Below are 21,638 nucleotides of genomic sequence, written 5' to 3'. Positions count from 1 at the left end.
CTTCACAGTGTTGGTTCATATCTTCTCATTATTCAATAAGCAAAATTCTGGTGCTTGGTGTATGTTTCTTTCTGTGGCTTTTTGTTTCCACTTCAGTGGGTTCCTTTTCCATTCATTTATTGAGGTTTTCTATTGTCTTGTTGTTTTGCTTAAAGGCTTATTTTCTGATATTGAGCAATAAGAATATTGCTAAAATGTATATGACTTTTGTATCAGAAACCAGATTGGATTATTTCTTATTTTATGTGGGCAAATAAGCTGTCTTTATGAGTGTCAGAAGTTGCAAGCTTACCTTTTGTAGTGCAGCATTCTAAACTGTAATGTGTCTTGTGATAGCAGGCTATGCCTCACAGTCGCAAGATCAGGTCTATAAATGAAGCTGATACTAAGATCTAGGTATGTGTATTCAGAAAGAGATGCATAGGAAAAATGCTTTACCCTTCCAAGAAAATGAGTCATAGCTGAAGTATTCATACCTTAACTATCTGGACTTAATTTCCTATATCATTATTTTAAGCATCTAAATATATAAAAATTTCCCTTGAATTTGACATACACCAGATTTGGGGAGCTTGCAGTACTCCAGAAAATCAAACCATTTAAATATAATTCTCTAGCTATGGATTTAGGATCCTGGCTTAAGACACAAGATAAAGTTGTATCATAAGGTCTTTCCCTGGACCATGGAAAAATTTCACATATTTTAACTATCTGTCCATCTTGTCAAGCCATTTTAGTATGTTCAGTTTTGTGTTTTCTGATCAGTTCAGAAACAGACACAGGTTAAACATTTTTAGGAGACATGAACCACTACTTTATAATGCCATTACCTTCTCAGTTTTATCATTTTAGTTTTTAAGATGATTCATGCTATTTGGATATCTGCAGTGAGATGACTTGCTGCAATTAAGGTAATTCCCAGCATAAGGACAAAACCAGAGCTCCTTGATCTCAGAGAGGCAGAATTCAGCTTCAGTGTCTCTCCCTGAAAAGAAGGTATTATTATCCTATTTGCAAAGTCTGACTGTATGGATGTGGTATAGATGATGCCATCTAAGGTCTGGGCTTTGGATTGTTGCAGGAACCTTTTGGCTCTATGACACAGGTGTGCTCATTAGGGCACAGTTTTATCATTCTTTTTGGAACTTGAGCAAACTGGATGAGCATTAATAGGACTGTACTTTGGCAGCAGGTGTGACTATATTATAAAACAAGCCAAAACTTAAAGAAGGATTTCAATTTGCTACATTTTGTTAAGGTTTTCAGTAATAAGCGAACTAAAACTAAACAGCTGTTAAAAGGCCTAGTGTTACAAAAACAGGCTTAACAAATCATTGCTTTATAATGCAAAGTGTGATAAGTAGAAAGCTCTTGGAAATTTTTTTAAACAATTCATTTTTAAAGAGGTCCCACAACAGAGCTATTTTGATTGAAATTGATGGCAAGGTCCTAGGTGGGACAAGCTGTCAACACAGCAGGAACACATTGCCAGCACAGTAGTTAAGCAGGAGCTGAGATTTTAAGCAGTTTTCACCTGTGATAAGGTAGTAGTTCATTCCAAACAGAATAGATGTTTAATAAAATTTAGGTCAGCACAATGTCTATTAAATTCAGGGTCTTTTTAGCACTTCCTAAGCTATTTTGGGCTCAGTATAAATGTGGATTCAAAGCAAAAGTTGATGTAGTATGTGGGTCTCTGGAAGGTAAACGGGGTGGATACCTAACCTGACCGAAATGTACCCCCTTGTTCTGACAGCTCACATATTCCTTGGGCAAGAGAAAAGGGCTGTCCTCAGCTTGTAGCCTGGCTCTGGTGAAAGAATACCTTTTTGGATAGGTGTAAGAGGTGGGATGTTGATTATTGACCCTTTAATACTTTCTGCAAGATGGCTATAAAGGAGATCCACAAGAGAAGACTGTGGGAGAAGCAACAAATGCCATTGATTATACCCCAGAAGAAATGAAAACTGATGCTTTTTTGCACTTGCTGTCAATCCCCACTGCCTGAACCATGCAGTGTCACCCAGTACTGGGCAGTGCCCCTGCCTTAGATCCTGCTAAGGTGTCCTTAGCTATTTGCATGAATCCTAGATCAACAAAACATTATCAAGTCTTAGGTCCAGGGAGGCCATATTGCAGGTTATGGATCACACTGAAATTCATGCAGAACTGAAGTCAGGTCAAGTAGAGAGGTCAGGAGGAAGAAGCAGGTCTAAGACCAAACAGGGAAGAGATGGATAATGACAGCAGACCACAAGAGTACTAAATGCCGAGTAAGAACATCATCTAAAAGCAAATGGTAGGAGAGCTGCTTCTTTTTAACGTTCAGTTACATGGAACTGAGTAGGAAAATTCTGAACATCTTCCCATCTGAGTCTTACTTACTAGTACATTAGAAATTGAAAAGACCAAGGCTGGAAGTAAAGTACAACAAATTATTTCAGGAGGAGAGGGACCTTTGCTTACACCTTGTTGGGAATCCTGCAACAAAACTTTCCCCTTTTTTTTTTTTTCTTTTAGAAAATGGGAACATTTGAAAATGCATCGCTTTTGATTAAACTTTCATTGAGAAATGTGTCTTATCTGTGGGAAGGAATTTCTCATCAAAACTAGTGAGATATTCAGTCTCTTCAGAGTAGCCAGTAGCATGGTGATCAAATCCACATGGATGAATGTTAATGTGAGCCCCTGCACTTCTCAGTGAGGGGGAGGTCTGGGGAGAAGCTTCAGTCTGGGTTTACTGCATCTTTGCTGAGTTCGCTATATATTGCTGTTTCTTCCAGGATTTATCTGTTTTCTGATTTCTGTTTACTATAACAAGCTGGAAAGGAGTGCAGATTAGTCTCAGGACAGAACACAGGGCTTTTTCTGAAATACTGAGAAGTTTCTGTTTGACAAAGATAACCATTTCCTGACAAACTCAAAGTTTAGCCAAATATGTATCTGGGCATCTTAGTGAATTCAGTCATAACAATTCTTAAGTTCTCTTGTGCTCCTTGCTTCTCAGAAGTTCCTCACTGGAAAAGTGACAGTATTCATATTATCACAGAACTAGGCATTAGTTATCAGAGTAGCACTGGCCTACATGTATTCTGGTGAGTCTCTATTAGTTTCTTTCTTTAACTTTCTAACTTTATAAGTTGCTCATTCTTCTTTTTAAGCCTGTTCTATTCTTAGAAATATTAACTTTCCAAGACATCAAAATCACAGTAATTTGGATGTGATTTTTCTTTGTCTTCTAAGAAGACATGTATCAACCTTATACTTGAACTGGCTCAACTTCTGCAAAACCATGCATATTAACTTCTCCTTCCTGAGCAACTCTTCAGTTGGTATCAATTCTTCTTGAATTATGTATAAAAAGTATTATACATTGCAATTACTATAAATGTCAAGTGAAGTTTTGAGTGCTTGCATTTGTAAAGTCTTAGTTGGAGCAACAATGTCAGCTGAAATTTAGAAGTCCTGTACACAAAAAACATCCCTTCTGTTTTGATTGCATAGATTTTTTTGGGAGGAATTGTGATACATTTTTTTTTTTGTTTGAGGCTAGCACCGTTGCTGTTCACATTTTTTCTATAAGCAAGTAGAATTGCTTGTTGGATGATAAGATCATGTTTCCTTCATAAATGTTAAGGATGTGTAACTTACATGCTTAGCTACTAGGATTCTTTTATTAGAGGGAAAATATCATAGGAATATAGGAGCATAGGATAGTTCAGGCTGAAATGCAGGATCTCAGGAGGTTTCTAGTCTCCTACTCAAAGCAGGGTCAGCTCTGAATTGGCACTAGGTTGCTCGAATCTTTATCCATTTGGGCCTCCAAATCCTATAGTGATGGAGACTGCACAGCTGCTCTGGGCCGCCTCTTCCATTGCCTGGCAGGACTCCATGGAAATAGTTTTTCCTTATATCCAGTCTGAATCTCTCTTTTTGCAACATATGCATTGTCTGTTGTCTGCCTGTCATTCACTCATGTGAAGAGATTGGTTCCATTTTCTCGCTAACCTCCCCAGAGGTACCAGGGGCAGTTGTTACATGCTCCCAAAGTCACCCCTTCTCCACGCTGAACTTGCCCACATCCCTCAGCCTCTCCCCACAGGACAAGTGCTTCAGTTCCCAACCACCTTGGGGACCTCTGCTTTAGTTTATTGGTGCTTTTTATGTAGGGGGGAGTGAAAACTGGATGTGATATTCTGGATATGGTCTAACAAGTGTGGAGCAGAGTGAAATAATAATTCCCCTTGATCTACTGACCATGCTCCTGTTAGTACAGCCCTGGACACTGTTGGTACCTGTTTACTACCAGCATACATGCCCAGATTGTGCTCAGCTTGCTGTCTACAAATGCCCTTTTCTTAATAAGTTAAGATTGATATTCCTTGGAAGATTTTTGACATAAAAATGCATTGCTCGGGAGGCAAGATTAAAGCTTTTTTAACTTTTTTTTTTTTGGTGTGTTGGAGTTGTTTTGGAATTACATTTAATCAAAATATAATCAATTTTTTAGATGAAAGAGCTTGCATTTATTCCAAATGCTTTGGAAAAAAAAAAACATTAAAGAGCAGTTCAGGACAATTATAATTATATTTTACTTTGATAGGATTTGCACAAATGTAATAGTAAAAGGTACAGCATCTTGATGAATGAAACATTATATCCCATAGATACCATGGTTCATGAAATCGAAAAAATGAGAAATGTCTTATTCCATCAAACTACTATGCAGCTAAAATATACCACTAATCTAATCCAGAACACAGAAAGCCATTAAACTGTAACAATTAGCTTATTCTAAATTTGAACTGTATTTTTTAATTTTGGTTGTGGATATAATATATTATATGACAAGCCATGAGAATATAAGTGTATGCCATACTGCCCTCCCACCTACTCTTGCCAAAAGCTTTGTTTAAAGAGCAGCAACATGACAGCATCTCGGCAAGGAAAAAGATTTCCGTATGTTCTACATAGATAAAATCAGGCTCGATTTTTATCCTTAAAGCTTTGTAACTCATAGAATCATAGAATAAAAGAATCATTTAGGTTGTAAAAGACCTTTAAGATTATCAAGTCCAACCATTAACCTAGCACTGCCAAGTCCACCACTAAACCATGTCGCTAAGCCCACATCTACCCAGCTTTTAAATACCTCCAGGGATGGTGACTCCACCACTTCCCTGGGCAGCCTGTGCCAATGCTTGGACAACCCTTTTGGTGAAGACATTTTTCCTAACATCCAACCTGAACATCCCCGGGTGCAACTTGAGGCCATTGCCTCTTGTACTATCACTTGTTACGTGGGAGAAGAGACCGACCCTCACCTCACTGCAACCTCATTTCAGGTAGTTGTAGAGGGCTGTAAGGTCTCCCCTGAGCCTCCTTTTCTCCAGACTAAACAACCCCAGGTCCCTCAGCCGCTCCTCATGAGACTTGTGCTCCAGACCCTTCAGCAGCCTCATTGCCCTTCTCTGGACACGCTCCAGCACCTCAATGTTCTTCTCATAGTGAGGGGCCCAAAACTGAACCCAGTATTGGATGTGCAGCCTCACCAGTGCCGAGTACAGGAGGATCATCACTTCTCTTGTCCTGCTGGCCACACCATCTGTGATACAAGCCAGGATGCTATTGGTCTACTTGGCCACCTGGGCACACTGCTTTCAGCCAGCTGTCAACCAAGAACCCCAGGTCCTTTTCCTCCAGGCAGCTTTCCAGCCACTCTGCCCCAGGCTGTAGCATTGTGTGGGGTTGTTGTGACCCAGGTGTAAGACCTGACGCTGCTTTGTTGAACCTCATACAACTGGCCTCGGCCCATTAATCACATGGCACTTGGGAACAGCCTGTTCCTGCACCTTTAAGATTTCGTTCCTGAAGAATGTCCAGCCTTCCTGGACTCCTTTGCCCTTCAGGACTGCCTCCCAAGGGACTCTGTCAACCAGTCTCCTGAACAGGACAAAGTCTGCCCTCCAGAAGTACAAGGAAGTCATTCTGCTGACCCCACTCCTTACTTCTATTCTTTTGAAAGAAACAAAAACTCTATCATTTTGTGATCACTGTGACCCAGATGGCCCCAGCTATCACATCACCCACAAGTCCTTCTCTGTTTGCAAATAACAGGTCCAGCGGGGCCCTTCCCTAGCTGGCTCCCTCAGCAGCGGTGTCAGGCAGTTGCCTTCCACACACTCCAAGAACCTCCTAGATGGTTTCCTCCCTGATCTATTGTATTTCCAGAAGACATCTGGTAAGTTGAAGTCCTCCACAAGAACAAGGGCTACCAGTTTTGAGACTTCTCCTAGCTTCTTGTAGAATATTTCATCTGCTTCTTCTTCCTGGTTGGAAGTCTGTAACAAACTCCCATCAGGAGATCTGCCTTGTTGGCGTTCCCCCTGATTCTTACCCATAAACACTCAACCCTATCGTCACCATCACTAAGCTCTAGACAACCAAACCATGCTCTAACATATAGAGCTACCACACTGCCTCTCCTTCCTTGCCTATTCCTTCTGAAGAGTTTCTAGCCATCCACTGCAGCACTCTGGTTGTGCAAGTCATCCTGACATGTTTCCATGATGGCAACGATGTCATAGTTTTCCTGCTGCACAATGGCTTCTAGGTCCTCACGTTTGCTGCCCATGCTGTGTGCATTGGTGTAGATACACTTCAGTTGGGCTATTGATCCCACCTCTTTGTGGGGAGAAGCCCTAATTCCTATGTGACCATTCTCAGGTGCTTACATGGTTTCTAACACATGAATAAGCCTCGTGTCTTCGCTGCTGTATGGATCTCATTTTATGAGTTAGGTTCTTCTTTTTACCAAAAAATTGTGAATTTTAAGGCTCTGCAACATCAAAATGCTTTGCGAAATCATTTCGGTTTTCCAAAATTTGTTTTAAAAAGCAAATAAACCCCAACAATTCAGTCACATTTTTCATTTGACAGTTTCTAAACAGAACTTTTCCATTATTTTATTCAAAGATGAGTTTTGACAGATCCTAAATAAAATGTATTTGTTTTCCAATTCAAGCAGGCTTTTCATTATTTTCTTGAAAGAAATTAAAACATTGAAAACTGACTTCAGTTTTGAGATTCAGCTCTGGATTCAGGTGCCTAGTATTTATGTCTTGATTACATCTGTCAACATGCCAGCTCATATTACAGCCAGAGGAGCTTTGACCAATGCAAATGATGGTCTTTCAGTTTGCCTCGAATGGAAACTTGTATTCAGTCACCTCAATAATTTTCCAGGCTCCACTGACTGAATAAAGGTGGGATGCGGGTGCCTAAAGATAGGTATTGACTACAATTTGAAATGCTTTAGGGTATTGAAAAAGTGCACAGGCCTGGTAGGCATGACACAGGATACAGAGGACACCTCCTTTTGCAGGGTCTGGAGGCCAACCAAGGTACTCCACGGTGCCCCAAATCACATCAGATATACATGTTTAGGCATCTAAATCTACACTTCTGTCGACCGTAATAAGAGATTACATATGTTAACTCACATGTAGATTTCTACCCCCAAAAAATCTGTGGTTGAGTCTCTGGCTGAATCTGAGTTCCTTATAATATTTTTAATTTTAATTTAATTTAATTTAGTTAAGCCATTTGTAAAAATAATCTGTGTTGAAAAAAATAGTGATCAGTTGTTCACTTAGCTCTTGCCAAATGTAGTACACTTCACATGTGATTTAGGAAAAAAATTGAATTTAAATGCAGAAAAGAAATGTGAGTCTATAATATCCTGAAGAAAACATTCAGACTGTTACCTATGTAGTAAAACTGACCAGGGCTAAAGTTTCATTAATTGTGAAACATATTGTGAATACAGACAATGCTAGTAAATTCAATAACTGGGAAATAATGATGAAGTTATTCATTAATGAAAATATTGGTTTATTATTCACTGATTTTTACCACCTTTCTGACTTACATGTTGTTAATTGGGTCTTCTGAAAATCAATCAGTTTCTCTTAAATCAACTATCTAGAAATCCAGATAACCTGGATCATAGATAGGCTTGAAAATGTGGTGTTAAATCCACACTTTGACTCTTGCTTGTTTCTAAAACCAGAATTCAATAACATGTTTCAGTTCAGTAAAACCAGGAAGGTGTGGGGATATACCTCTAGCTCCTGTTATAGATCTGAAGACCCTAATTTTAGGCTCAGAGTAACATTTCAATTACCATCTAAATACATTTGAAATGGGAGTTGCCTTCTATATGTAAAGAGGTATGGGTTTTTTTTCAATTCCAAAAGCTTTTCTCATTCTACATTGCAATTAATTTAAGACTTTACCAATTACTTGATGATAACTGATTAAAGGAAGCCAAGAATGTTTTCTTCTCATAACCAGTTTCTGTGACAGTTACTGGGGATGCTAGAAACATGAAAAGCCAAAGTCCTTGTTATGTATATTTTTTTAGGCATATGTTCCCATATCTTCCTGCTCTGGAGAACAGCAAACCTTGACTCACTCTTACCAAGGACTGAGAATAACATAAAAGTTTAAGAACTAGCCATTAATATACTTAGTTGGGTGTGGGAAATCTGTGTCCAGAAAGCTGTACTAACTTTGACTTATTTATACAAAGTAGAGCAGCTCCAACTACAGAGTCTGAACAAATAGGACCATGTAGCAGCCAAAAGCCTGGCTATTATGGCATGCAGCTGGTCCCTTTAAGGCTGGTATTCAAAAGCCTGGTCTGATTCACACAGAACAGGTATTGGACCCTGGTCCGTTTGCCTCATCTCATGCAGCTGAGACACTGCCCTAATTCCTGGCTCACTGACCACAATGAGGGGCAGGAATGCCCAGTTCTGACACAGCTTCTCTCACGTTACAGGAGTCAGCCCTTTTACAGGGGTAAATTCCATGTATTGATGCACTGCCTTTGTCTGAACATAAACCATTTTCACTGAAAAATTGCCAAGCAGGTCTATCCTAAGGCACATGTGATGCTCTGAAAACATTTTTGAAGATCTTGTTTCTGTTGATTGTCGAGCCAGCTGTCTTCCACCCCCCATTCTGTTGATAGAGTAAGTGATATATTCATCTGAAGGTAACCAGAAAAAATGCTTCCCTTTATCTTATATAGAATTGGGGGTGGGGTGGGGGTGTTCAGGATTATTTCTGCTGGAGTTAAGCAATTAACTTCTAACTTTGGAAGCTGAACATTGAGTTCCTTGGTTATAACTCATGTGAGTCCTATACTACCTTGTGTATGATAGGTATTGATTGAAAATTTTTTTTGCAAGCAAGACCATGAACCTTCTTAAACTATTTTTCCTTTTTTGTGTTGTAGATAGGAAATAACATTTGAAACTTAAAGCTTATGGCTGATGAGTTTAATTTAAATGAGCTGCTGTTTGAAATAGATAACACTTTCATTTTAGTAAATTAATGGTGTGGCAAAAGGAAATTCAAAGATGCTTCTACCTATAATAAAAAAAGTGATGGTTTCTGGAATTCTAATATTTCACCATGTGATTACATTACCTAATCTTATTCATTTTATTACATGAAACACAGTAAAATGTTTCCTCTGTGCATTAACATAAATGTAATTTCAGACTTTATACCAATCTTTGTGCAAAAATCCAAAATAGCTCTGGAATCATATTGATAGATTCTAATATAATTGCAATGATCACAGTCAAAGAACAGAAGTAAAGCAAGGTTTATGGGAAAGGTAACATCCTTTCTTTGACAAACTGATATAACAGGAAAAAATAAACTAGTGCTGTTCACATTCACAAAAATGTTTTTCATTTTTCTAACTAAAATGTATGTATAAAAATGCAGAATAAAAAATTCCAGTTTTGCAAAACTCAGAGCATCCTTTATACTCTGCAGTGCCTGGTTTCTTCAGCTCACCAGGCAGAATGACAAGGATAGACTAGAAGACGTAACATGAAATGCAAGTTTCTCAAAATGTGCAGTATCTGCTATTGACAAGCGTTTATGAACCAGTCCCAGCATAGAGTTCCATTCGCTATTGCCTTTTTGAAACAGAGAGCATTTCAGAACTTGCAATTTCACAACAGGTATTTTGGAACTGGCAGTTGCTGGCAAATACTGAATTACTTACCCATTATTTTCTTCTGTAGGATAGAAGTCAGAAATACATTATTGTGATGGCAAGTTTTAAAAAGGTAATGCAATTCAAAGTTTGAATTAAAACCCGCTTTCTTCTTATTAGTACTTCAGATGATTAAGTCTTTTTGGTGATAATCTACATTAATCTACTTTTTCCCACCTCTTTATGGCTGCAGAACATGCCATGGGTAGTGTGGCACTGAAATCTGGCAGTAGTATTATTCCATATCTCTACCACATATTTGTCCCCATCAGGGGAACAAGCACTGTATTTTACCAAAAGAGATCCAGTGTAACTTATTTTCCAAATATTTCTAGATATTTGTTGCATGTGACTTCTAAAGTGTATGTATTAGCAGTTCACTTCAGTAGCACACCTCTGAAGTGGATCTCCCAGTTCTCTCTCCACCTGTCTTTTGGTTCACAGCATGGATTAATCTTGTGGTACACAAGTGGGATTTCTGGGTGCAACTGAAGTGGAAACTGCTCTCTGGTATCTCACCTAGCGAGCTGCAATTTTGAATAGATACTTGGTTAAGCCCACAAGACACAAACACCATGGTCCTCAGCACGAACTGTGTCACCCTATAGCACTGCACTACCCTGTTGCACTGCAGTAGCTGCTGATAAAGGCAGAGCTCCCAAGTCGCTGCTCTTTCTCCTTTCAGAGCACTGTCCTGCCAGGGCAGAAGAGCAGTGGCCAGCTTGAATCCATGCTGCTCCAGAGAACCCAGCCACTTTCCAACAGCAGAGCATCTGTCCCTTACACTTGTGTAATTGCAGAAGTGGTACTGACACCAAGCAACAGGCAGAGTAAATATTTTATTTTAAATGGTTTTAGAGTTGCTATTTTTGACAGATTTAATAACAGAACCCTTCTTAATTAAAATAAGTGAAATAAAAAGCTTTGGCATTTGCATATGAACATCTGCAGTAGCATTGTTCTTCATAGTTATTGTACACTGTGCAATGGTATGTTTGGCCAGTGTTGATTCTGGGATTAAAAATTATGGAGAGTATTTAACTTGATGGATGACCTTTCTTTCCTGAGGACTGGAAAGCATTTTAAATATCAAGAGCAGTAAATTTTTTTCCTCCCTTTCTATATTTGTTTTCACAGGGTGTTTTTAACTATCTTGGCACATTCATGAAAAACTGACATTATAAACCACTGCAATTGATCACTGAGGCAATCAGCTCTGGTGCAGGCACATTCCGCAGCTGAGTGGAGGATCACGATGCACGGAAGCAGGGGTGGGTTGTAAGCCGGGGAGACCCCAGGTGAGCACCAGGACCCACCAGGAGCCAGCAACTAGCACAAGAGCGGCTGATGAGGCATGGGCAGGGCCAGGAAGAATGGCGGCCACCCCCCCACAAAGGGCATCAGCATGGAGCGCTGCGCTCAGTGCCTGGCACAGCAGTTGGTGGAGGGAGGGTGCTGCTGTGAAGGAGGGAAGTTCCCCTGGCCGAGTGGAGAGACTTGAAGTCCATATAACCCAGCAGCTGGGCACTATTCTGGGCCCACCCGCACGGGTCAAGGGCACTCACCCTACCTGACCCTGACAAATTGAATGGTGGGCACCTGTCTGAGACTGGCTGGGGAGTCTGCACCATCTACCCCAGCAGTGGCTGATGCCTCTACCCAGATGGAGCTGCTGAAGGGAGAGGCTGCAGTGCAGAGCTCAGGCTGCAAGGAGTGCCCATACCTCTCACCTGGGGCAGGGACAGGCAGCAGACCTGCCTGCAAAAGGTGTGCCCGGGTGGAGGAGCTCCTGCAGCAGGTGGCTGAGCTGCAGGAGGCATTGAGAAGGCTGTGTAAAATCAAGGAGGCTGAGAAGGGGTTAGCAGCTGGCTCTAAGCACAGTCTGCAGACCTGCAGCCCACAGCCAATTAGCCAAAACCTCCCCCACCAGCACACACAGAAGGGAGGGGGCTGATAATGCGGAAGAATGGAAGCTTGTAACAGCAAGGACCTGCAGGAGGAAGACTTCTCCTGAGGCCTGAGGTGCCCTTACAGAACTACTTTACTGCTCTGCAGACTGAAGAGGAAAGACCCTTCACATCAGGAATGTTGCTGGAGCTAAGGCAGCCTGACATGCTCCCCATATAACAACCAGCACAACTAAGAAAAGGTGACGGGTGATAGCAGGAGGTGATTCTCTTCTGAAGGGTATGGAGGCACCCATTTGCCTACCTGATGCCCTCTCTAGAGAGGTGTGCTGCCTAGCAGGGGCTCATATCAGGGAATGTCACTGAGAGACTACCAAGCCTCATACAGTCCACTGACTGTTATCCCCTGCTGTTGTTTCATGTGAGCAGCAGTGATCCAGCCAGGAGCAATCTGAGGAGCATCAAGAAGGATTACAGAGCCCTGGGAACAGTAGTAAGGGATTCTGGAGTGCAGGCAGTTTTTTCATCAGTCCATGGAACCTGAGGAGGTGCATCTGTGGGTCCTGAGGGAAGTGGCCAATGAAGTGGCTAAGCCACTGTCCATCATATTTGAAAAGTCGTGGCAGTCTGGTGAAGTTCCCCCTGATGGAAAAGGTGAAACATAACCCCATTTTTAAAAAGGGAAAAAAGGAAGACCCAAGGAACTACAGGCTAGTCAGTCTCACCTCTGCATCTGGAAGATCATCGAGCTGATTCTCCTGGAAACTATGCTAAGGCACATGGAAAATAAGGAGATGATTAGTGACAGCCAACATGGCTTCACTAAGGGCAAATTGTGCCTAACAGATTTGGTGGCCTTCTTTGATGGGGTTACAGCATTGGTGGATAAGAGAAGAGCAACTGATGTCATCTACCTGGACTTGTGCAAAGCATTTGACGCTGTGCTGCACAACACCCTTGCCCCTAAACAGGATAGACGTGGATTTGACAGATGGACCAGTCGGTGGATAAGAAATTGGCTGGATGGTTCCACTCAAAGTGTTGTGGTCAATGGCTTGATGTCCAAGTAGAGACCAGTGATAAGTGGCATTCCTCAGGGGTCGGTACTGGGACTGGCGCCGTTAAACTTCTTTGTCAGAGACATGGAAAATGGGATTGAGCACATCCTCAGCAAGTCTGCCAACAACACTAAGCTGTGTGGTGTGGTCAGTATGCTGGAGGGCAGGGATGCCATCCAGAGGGACCCTGACAGGCTTGAAAGGTGGGCCCATGCAATCATCATGAAGTTCAACAAGGCCAGGTGCAATGTCCTGCAAATGGGTCGAGGCAATTCCAAGCACAAACACAGACTGGACAGAGAATGGATCGAGAGCAGCCCTGAGGAGAAGGATATGAGGATGTTGATTGACGAGAAGCTCAACATGGCCTGGCAATGTGTGTTTGCAGCCCAGAAACTGATCATATAGGAATATAGAATTTATGATCTCATTTCTTCACTAATGTGTACTTCTGTCCCAAATGTATATAATATTAAGCAATACCTGGAAACCTTATTAGTGATGTTTTACACTTTTTAAACAACCTGGCTTAGTGGCAATTATGTGTGAAAGTGTGATGAAAAATTCTCAAAATTCTATGTCATATAAATCTAAGAGCTACTTTTCACTAAGCACAGGTAGGGCTTTTTTCTGGAAAAGGTGTAGTCAAAGGGCAAGATGCTGCTTTTTGCCTCTTGGAAAAGACAAAATGAAGATGAGGGAAATAGCCAAAGTTTGTCTTTCATCTCTTCAGTCAAACTTAACAGATCTCTTCCTATCTGATCATCAAAGCTGTAGCTTCATAAAAGATTTGGCAAAGGGGCACACAAGGCAAGAAAATTCTAAACAGCTCTAACAATGAGCAGCTCAAAGTTGCTGTTAAATTGAAGGTGGTATTATATTGCCCTCATATATGGTTGTGCAAAGAATTGTATTTGATATTTGAGCACTTCCACTATGTGATGGTTTGAGAAATGAAGTTCCATCACAGACCAAAATTTGGTTTTTGTACACTTTGTCCTGCTGATATAGACATGAAAGATCACGACAATCCATTTGGAAACAGTTCTTGTTTGCAGCGTTAAATGTTTTTTGGACTTGTATACATTTATTAGCTTGTCTTTATCTTTCCAGGGACAAATTCTGGTTTGTTCAGTTTTCTACCAAATACAGAAAAATAACACAGAGTGTTTCCTGAAGGTGTGGCTGGATAGAATCAAAAGTACTTCTCGTATAGGTCTGGAGAGGAAGTGCTATAAATGGTTGTGTGGTACTGCACTGGGGCTGCAAGAGGATGAGCCAGGCCCTCATGGACTCTGCCTAGGGGAATCCTGATGTGGGAGGTAGGACACACGAAATAGCAGAAGAAGGTATTTCCAAGCAGCCAGGACCTGAGATCACTGCAGTACATTGCATCTTCTCTCAGCCAAGACTTCTGAGAACGTCAGTAACTTCATGCTTGGCATACTGATTTAATGAAATGTTGCAGGCAAGCCAGACTTCCAGTTTGAACTGCCTTTGTCATGGCCCATAATGTTACTGAACAACTAGAATGTGTGCACTTGCATGGGCGGTTTACAGATACAGCCAGGAAAATCTTTTACCAGGAGGACTGGTGGCAGTGCTGTTATTTTGGAATTAAAACAAAACTAAATGATGTGGCCCTCCCTCTCCCTGAAATAAAGCCATGAAGTCTCAGGTTTGCATCAACACTTGACATCAATTGTTAATTGCAAAGCACGGGTGTTCCCTTCCTCTCAGCTCTTCCTCCACAGCCCAGCTTTGTGTTTCAGAGAAGTCCATCTTCTGCTCCAGGACACAGTGCTCTCTCAAGGCAAGGACTGCACAAGTATGGGATGGCACTAGTGGGATTTCAGATGGCAGTGGTGGGATTTCCCTTTGGGCAGTCAGACTGCAAGCCTCAATATGGCAGGCAGTCTGCACACTAAGCTGCACAGGCTCAACTGTGACATTCCCTGCCACACTCTTTGAAAATGAGTTTCCAAATTGCTGGCTTCTGATGGGAGAAAGTCTTTATTTCTTGCTCGTTATGGACCCAGAGAATTATTGATGTATCTGAATGCAGTCACACATTTGGAAAACAACTGCATTGCAGATTCCAGGAATAAATGGCTTTTTTTTTTTTTTTTTTTCTCCGCAGACAAATTTCGGCTCATCCCATTTGTAAAAAACATGCAGTTCATAAGCTCAGGATTGTACAGGTAACATGTACAGGTGCAAGACAAAGAGAAAAGAGTTATGGCCCAGTCAGCCAGGGCAAGGACAATGTCTGCAGTAAGGCGAGCACTGGCAAAACGGCACTGTAGGGGGTCTGCAGAGTCTTGAGAGTCTTCAATGCCAGACTAAGCTTACAAAACTCTTTTGGGAATTAATTTGTTAACACAATTATGGGCAGCATGCAATATGGCAGCTCCTGCTCCTTATATCCCAGGAAGCTGTCCCTACCACTTGGAAATGGAAACAAGCCAGGTTTGGTTGGAGTCAACAGGAAAAGTCATCTTTACTTTTGCCACTGTTGAGTGATGGAATGGAAACATCTACTGGGGAAAGATTCTGGCAAAGTATCCTACAGAAAAATTCAGGTCCTCACACCACTAGATGGATTACTCACACCACTAGGTTTTATGGTTTTTGCTTTCTTTCACTGAACATTTAGGATTTATCTTAGACTTCTGGAAAAGCTTTTCAGATAATCCCACCCTATCCTCAATATTTTGGAGTGGATGAAGTGAAGATAGTGAAGGTAGCCCTGGCACTTTAACTTTAGGGTATTTGCTGAAGACGGCCGCAACTGTGCTCACCCAAATACACACTATCCTTATTTTGTTTTCTAGGGAATGTGTTGGCCTCGATGGGCCTTATTTTGTTTTTGTTACTTTTCCTTGCTGTGATGTTGCATTGGCTTTGTGTCCTTTGTGTTTCTGTCCAGGTTATTTTTTCATTACACTTTGGAAGTGTATCTTGTTTATTTAATGTACTGTGTTTCTGATCTAAGTTCCCTTGGTTCTTGTTCACCCTTTGGCCACAGCTATGCCAGAGTGTGGCATGCAGGGCGTCTGGGAACTTGGACACCAGCAGGGAAATTTCTCAGAAAGCCCCATGAGGAGTGCTTTTCTCAAAGAGTGAGGGAAGAGCAGTAGCAAGAGAGGGCTGATGAAGAGCTGCTTTCCTTTACAACAGAATTTTTATTTTAAGAATCAGTAGGAAAGTCCAGCCTGATCTCTGGTCACCATGTGCCAAGTGACAGCTCAAGCACTGTATACAAGGGACACAGAGACAGAAAGTCTGGGGAGAATTTTTTGGTGATTTTTGAAAGAGCAAGAGGTGTTCAAGAGAAGGGTGTGATATTTTCAGCCTGACGGGCAGAAATAGGGCTGAGATAATATGCATGATGGCCATTGCATGTGTGGACAATGCGAGTATGTATGGACTTTCACAGTGAGATGAGGCCCACTGTTTCCAGTGGTAGCCCTGTTAGCAGAGTTCATGCTTTAGCAGGAGCTATGCAGTGCACTGCATGCTGGCTTAATGTGCACAGGATTTAGGAATGTTGTATTTAGGTGAATAAATGAAGTCTGTGATCTCATAGCAAAGCAGACCAGTGTAAGCTCCATGATCATGCTGTGAAATTTATGGGCATATATAAAAAAATATATTATGGGCTGATATTCCCCAGAGACAGCAGGGAATAAGCAGCACTGCCTACAGTGCAGATCAATACCTGTATATTGGACTTCTCTGAATCAAAGATGCCCTGTTTTCTAAAAATTTAATGCAAACCTGTTACCCACCAGGGTCTGCATTAGGCTGCAGTGACAGCCTTTTTCTATTTACATAACCATGACCTCCACTGAGCAAACAGAAGGTTCATATGTTTAGACCAGCATCTCAGACTTCTGCAAAGTTCACGAGATCACACCAAGCGAGCAACGCTATGGATGACACATGTGGTGGGAGCATGTGACTGGTGACATACCACACCAGCTCTGAATTTCCCCACCTCTAAGTGCTTTTCAAGTAACTTTGTCTAGGGTTAGGTTGTCCAGACTTCAGAGGGTGATGGCTATGTTCTTGAATGCTAGGATGGTAGCATAGAGACGTTGTAGGTAAATTAATGCCAGGTGCTTGGCATAGTTTGTTGAAGATGGCTCATTGCCCATGGATGCTCTGTACTTACTACTAATTGTAGTAGTGTAGAGGAAAACGAGGCATCACAGCCTTTCTTCTCCAGAAATGGCATTTCTGCATGATAGAGACTGCAACATTGAGGTTACGACCCTGTCTGCCATGAGGTATTGTCTGCAGCCACTGCCAATGACAAAAATCTGCTCAAGCTTCTGGTCCATGTTGTGTATAACCTATTGTAGTGTATAATATGCTGGGTGATAGATGCTAAGTGGTTGATCAACTTGGTCAAAGCTTATGGTCCAAGAAAGTGCTGTTGTGAGGAGGTGAAGAAGCCAGAGACATATGGTTTGGCCCTTCCTAATTGTGGGAGGACAAAATTAATGTTTTGTTGTCAAATGAGGGCCAGCAGTGTGTATTCAGTTTGCCATGAGTGACTTGGTTTAACAAATTCAAAACCAAACTCAGCCCTGGCTATTGATTATAGAAGTACAGTCTAAAAAATTATCTGTTTCTTGAGAGGTTCCTGGCAGTAAAAATTCTCTTCAAGCTTTCCCTCAGTTTGGAGTAGAACTAGGAATTTTACATCATCACTGACTGTGATAAGCACAGTACTGACTTTTCTGGGCCTACCTAAAAAATTTAACTTCCCAGTATGCAATTGGCCTGGACAGTGGTTTTTTGTAGACTTTTCTTTTAATTTATTTATTTGTATTCTTTATAATAACTTCATTTCTTGAAGAGTACGGGCTAGGTTGTAAAATGCATGTTATTGTAACTGAATAGGTACCCAAGGCACATAATCATTCAATACAGCAAGCTAGAATTATAAGTGAAATGCAAAGTGTATTTCCTTTGTGAAGTAGAGAAAGAAGTTGTCTGGTACAGAGAAGAGTCAATCCTCTCTTTCCTTTCCCCTCATAGCCCTTCCATAAGCAGAAGATGGAGAGGTCGGCCAGCAACGCTGTGAACAGTTTGATGGTGTTGCTCTTTCTCAGTAATGTGCATTGCAGAATAAAGGACAAACTGCACTGGCCTAAATATTGCAGTGTAGCTCATATTGGTTCATCTGATACGAGTTATGTCAAGCTAAATGAAATCTTCAGCTTCTCTTAATCCCCAGGACGCTGGGTCAGTGCTGTACTTTCACAAGAAGTGAACTGAACTCTAACCCAGACAAACTCTGTTTATACTCCAAAAGCATGTATTGAATATCTTGCAGTGTTCCAGTACCACAGGTCAAAAATACAACTGAGTGCTAATTATGCTGTGTAATGCAACCGTTTCAAGTCTATTTCGAACCTTTTTTTATTTTTTCACATTTTCTTGTTCTATTAGCAACCTATTTCCTGCTCCCTTCCCTCTCTATTCAACATTTCAGAATGAATAACGAAGCAGTTTTTTAAGTGCATATGTATTTCCTCAAGGAAATCAGGGCTTGAGCACACACACTGGTCTTTGCATGCATGCCAATGAAGCATGCATAAAAATATGTCTGTCTTTGCTTGCATACGTGCCAAAGTCTGATGTTCCATGCTTTGAACTCCTGCTCCAAAATGCCAATGCATAATTCAAGAGGACTGAAGCAGAACAGCATTGAGCATAACTTCTGAGTACATGGTTCCCATAGCAAACTACATAGACTTGAATTACGGTTCTAAACTGCATGTGCACCAGGAGATGTGGGTTACTCAGAAAGAGGATGAAGAAAATCGGTGCATCCAGCAGCCAGGGCAGTATGTGCTGGCTGGCAGACAAGCGTTAAGGACTGGGTTCTTTCTGGAGAACTTCTCAGCTAAAACAAGAACATTTACCTCCGTGTGAATTTCAGATATGAAGGTGAAATAGGTAGGAAGAACCACCTCTGTGGATCTCAAGACACTATCTGCAAGAGAGAAGCACCTAATGAATCACCTTTCCAAAGTAAACCATTCTGGGTATGTGCCAAAGTGGAGCTTGTAGAAAAGTCAGTCAGGTTCAGGTACTGACAGGTGAGGTGGTAGCTAAGCAAATGTTTTGGGGATAAGCTGGCCTGGGTATTGGGTATGTCTAAGTCTAATATGCCTCATTCATTTTTTTTCTTGCCCAGATGCTGATAATACACTCAAGGGGTACTGTATGGTGCCGTATGGTGTTGAATATAACTGAATTTATTTATTAAGAATAAAAATAAACGTTCAAAGGGAAAGATGGTAGCAATCAAGTTATTTTCTGTCTCATTATATTGTGAAGAAGCACAGCCCGTCGTGCCACAGAAGAATGATGTTTAGGAGTCCAAATGCCTACACTACTGCTTATATGCATATTTGTTTTCCCTTCCTACACAGACACAGCCAAGGCTAATGTATAAAAAGAAATACATACAGACTGGTAGCCTGTGACTACTGGTGCACAGATTTTTCTTTTACTCTGCCGAGTATTTCTCCTGTTTGGAAGTGTCGTGGGAAACATACATCACATTATTTTACAGCCCTCAGTAGCTAAAGAAAATGAGACTTTATTGCTGTAGAAAAAAACCCTGCACCCTGCCACAATTATTAAGCTGCATGCATGAGTTCAGATGTTGATATGCCCCTATTATAGCACAGATTTACTGACAGCTATGGGTACTGGGAGAAGCCTTGCTCCCCCTCAGAATACCAGCTAAATTTGCCTGCTTCCACGGAACCAGGAATTCAATCAGTCATCACTGCCAACTCGGAAGGATATCACCAAAGTGCTGCTGGAAATGATGCAGAGCTATTTTAGGGGAATAGCTTGGAAAGATATTTTCTTAAATACCATATTGTAAAATTGTATGAATTAGCCAAATGTGTCTTCTGGAATTCTTATAGCATTCATATGGAGGTTTTATTCGTTTTGTAATTCACTTTTCACTGACTTCTCAGAAATGCCATAAGATTTGTTGAAAGCTTGTACAAAGGACATCTTAAGAGACACAAAGCAAAATCTTTCTACAACCCTCAGAATTTATGAAAGATGAATTTAGCGCAACAACAATTTATTTCATACAGATGTGTTTCTATGTAAAAATCAGGCTTCACGGTTAGTATCCTATAGCTCCTACAGCTGAGAAAATACTTTTCAAAGGCTCTAATGTCTTTGGTGCCATAGAAAATATTCTCTCAAATTGTTAATTTGAATTTGGCACTTTGTTATAGTTTACTTCTTTCTTAATTTAATTAATTGGTTTGCATCTCCAGTGAAAAATATGGAATGAACAATAAGAGTAATATGCTGCAGCCCAGTTTTGCAACATGCTTAGCACTAGCTACTAAATTTCTTTTTACTAAGGATACAGCTGACTGCTTTCCTATTTTGAGTTAAATGATTTGTTTGTACACTTAATTTTCTTCAATCTCTTCTCATCAGTGGAAAAGTACTGATAAAGCAATAGTTGACCATTAGAAGACAGATAAAATAGAATGATGTGTCTTCATTACTATTGTATTCTCTCTGAAGTATTTATATTTTTTTTTCCCCTTGCAGGACGGTTCTCTTTACTCTGACCTCTGTAGTTGTGCTTGTCATCACTACTGACTGGATCAGCTGGGACAAGCTGAATCGTGGATTTCTGCCAAGTGATGAGGTGTCAAGAGCCTTCTTGGCTTCTTTCATCTTGGTGTTCGACCTTCTTATTGTCATGCAGGTACACTGTCCTATTGTTGCGTTTAAGCTGCTGAGGCAGCCTAGTGACTATTTCCTCTAGAGCAAATGGCATTTAGCTAAGACTACATAAAGGTAAATAAATGTTTAGTTTGCGATCACTGTTAGTAGGAGCATTTTATAACACAATTTTCAGTGACTTTGCAAAAAAGCTTGCTGGCCTTATATTGTGAAAATACTGCTGATTTCTCTTCCTAGACTACCAGGTAAGAACTGCATGACTTTCCCAGTAAGAAGGTCACCCATAAATGATATCAGGAAAAGAAACAGAAGCTGGTTGTTTGGTAAATTCAAAGGAAGATGAGAGAAATTCAGCCAAACAAGAAAGAAATACTTCCATACATCAAGTATTCACAATATTAGTGTACACACATTACAGCGTTTTAATAGACAAAAATTAGTATTTGCTATTAAGATTCCGCTTTCCACTTTCACATGAAAATTTCTTTACTTTGATGGCAGATCCTTGTACTGTAATGTCCTCTGCCAGCAAAGTTAACTGGGAAGGTGATTCCCTGTAGTCTGCTTAATGTCTGCTCCTTTAAATCTAGCTGTTAGGGAAGGAATCTGGGTCACAAGTGTGTGGCCAAAAACCTCCTTCATGTGATGCTGTTCTGTACCCTTTGCATTTGTCTGTGGTTCAAGATTTGTGTGAATAACTTACCCAATGCTCTATGAAAAATTAGGTCATTTTGGATGAGGCAAGGAAAAGGAGCATCAAAGGTCTGAGTGACTTTTGCTATTAGTCCTAGAGATGTTAGACTGTTGAATTGAAGTTTAGCAAAGAATTTGAGAAGAAAT

At 40.9% G+C, this 21,638-nt stretch overlaps 1 protein-coding gene across 1 annotated transcript in view; it reads left to right on the top strand.

The window, feature by feature from the left end:
* TMEM117 (transmembrane protein 117) overlaps window positions 1-21,638 on the top strand; it is a 220,397-nt gene that overhangs the window by 156,439 nt on the left and 42,320 nt on the right. The window contains exon 6 of the mRNA XM_037390367.1: window positions 20,661-20,820. Within this exon, the coding sequence (XP_037246264.1) occupies window positions 20,661-20,820 (160 nt within the window). The remainder of the gene's footprint in view (window positions 1-20,660; window positions 20,821-21,638) is intronic.

Source organism: Falco rusticolus, chromosome 5 (genome assembly GCF_015220075.1).
Source record: "Falco rusticolus isolate bFalRus1 chromosome 5, bFalRus1.pri, whole genome shotgun sequence".
NCBI classification, from domain to species: Eukaryota; Metazoa; Chordata; class Aves; order Falconiformes; family Falconidae; genus Falco; species Falco rusticolus.
This window is presented reverse-complemented; position numbering and strand designations above follow the sequence as displayed.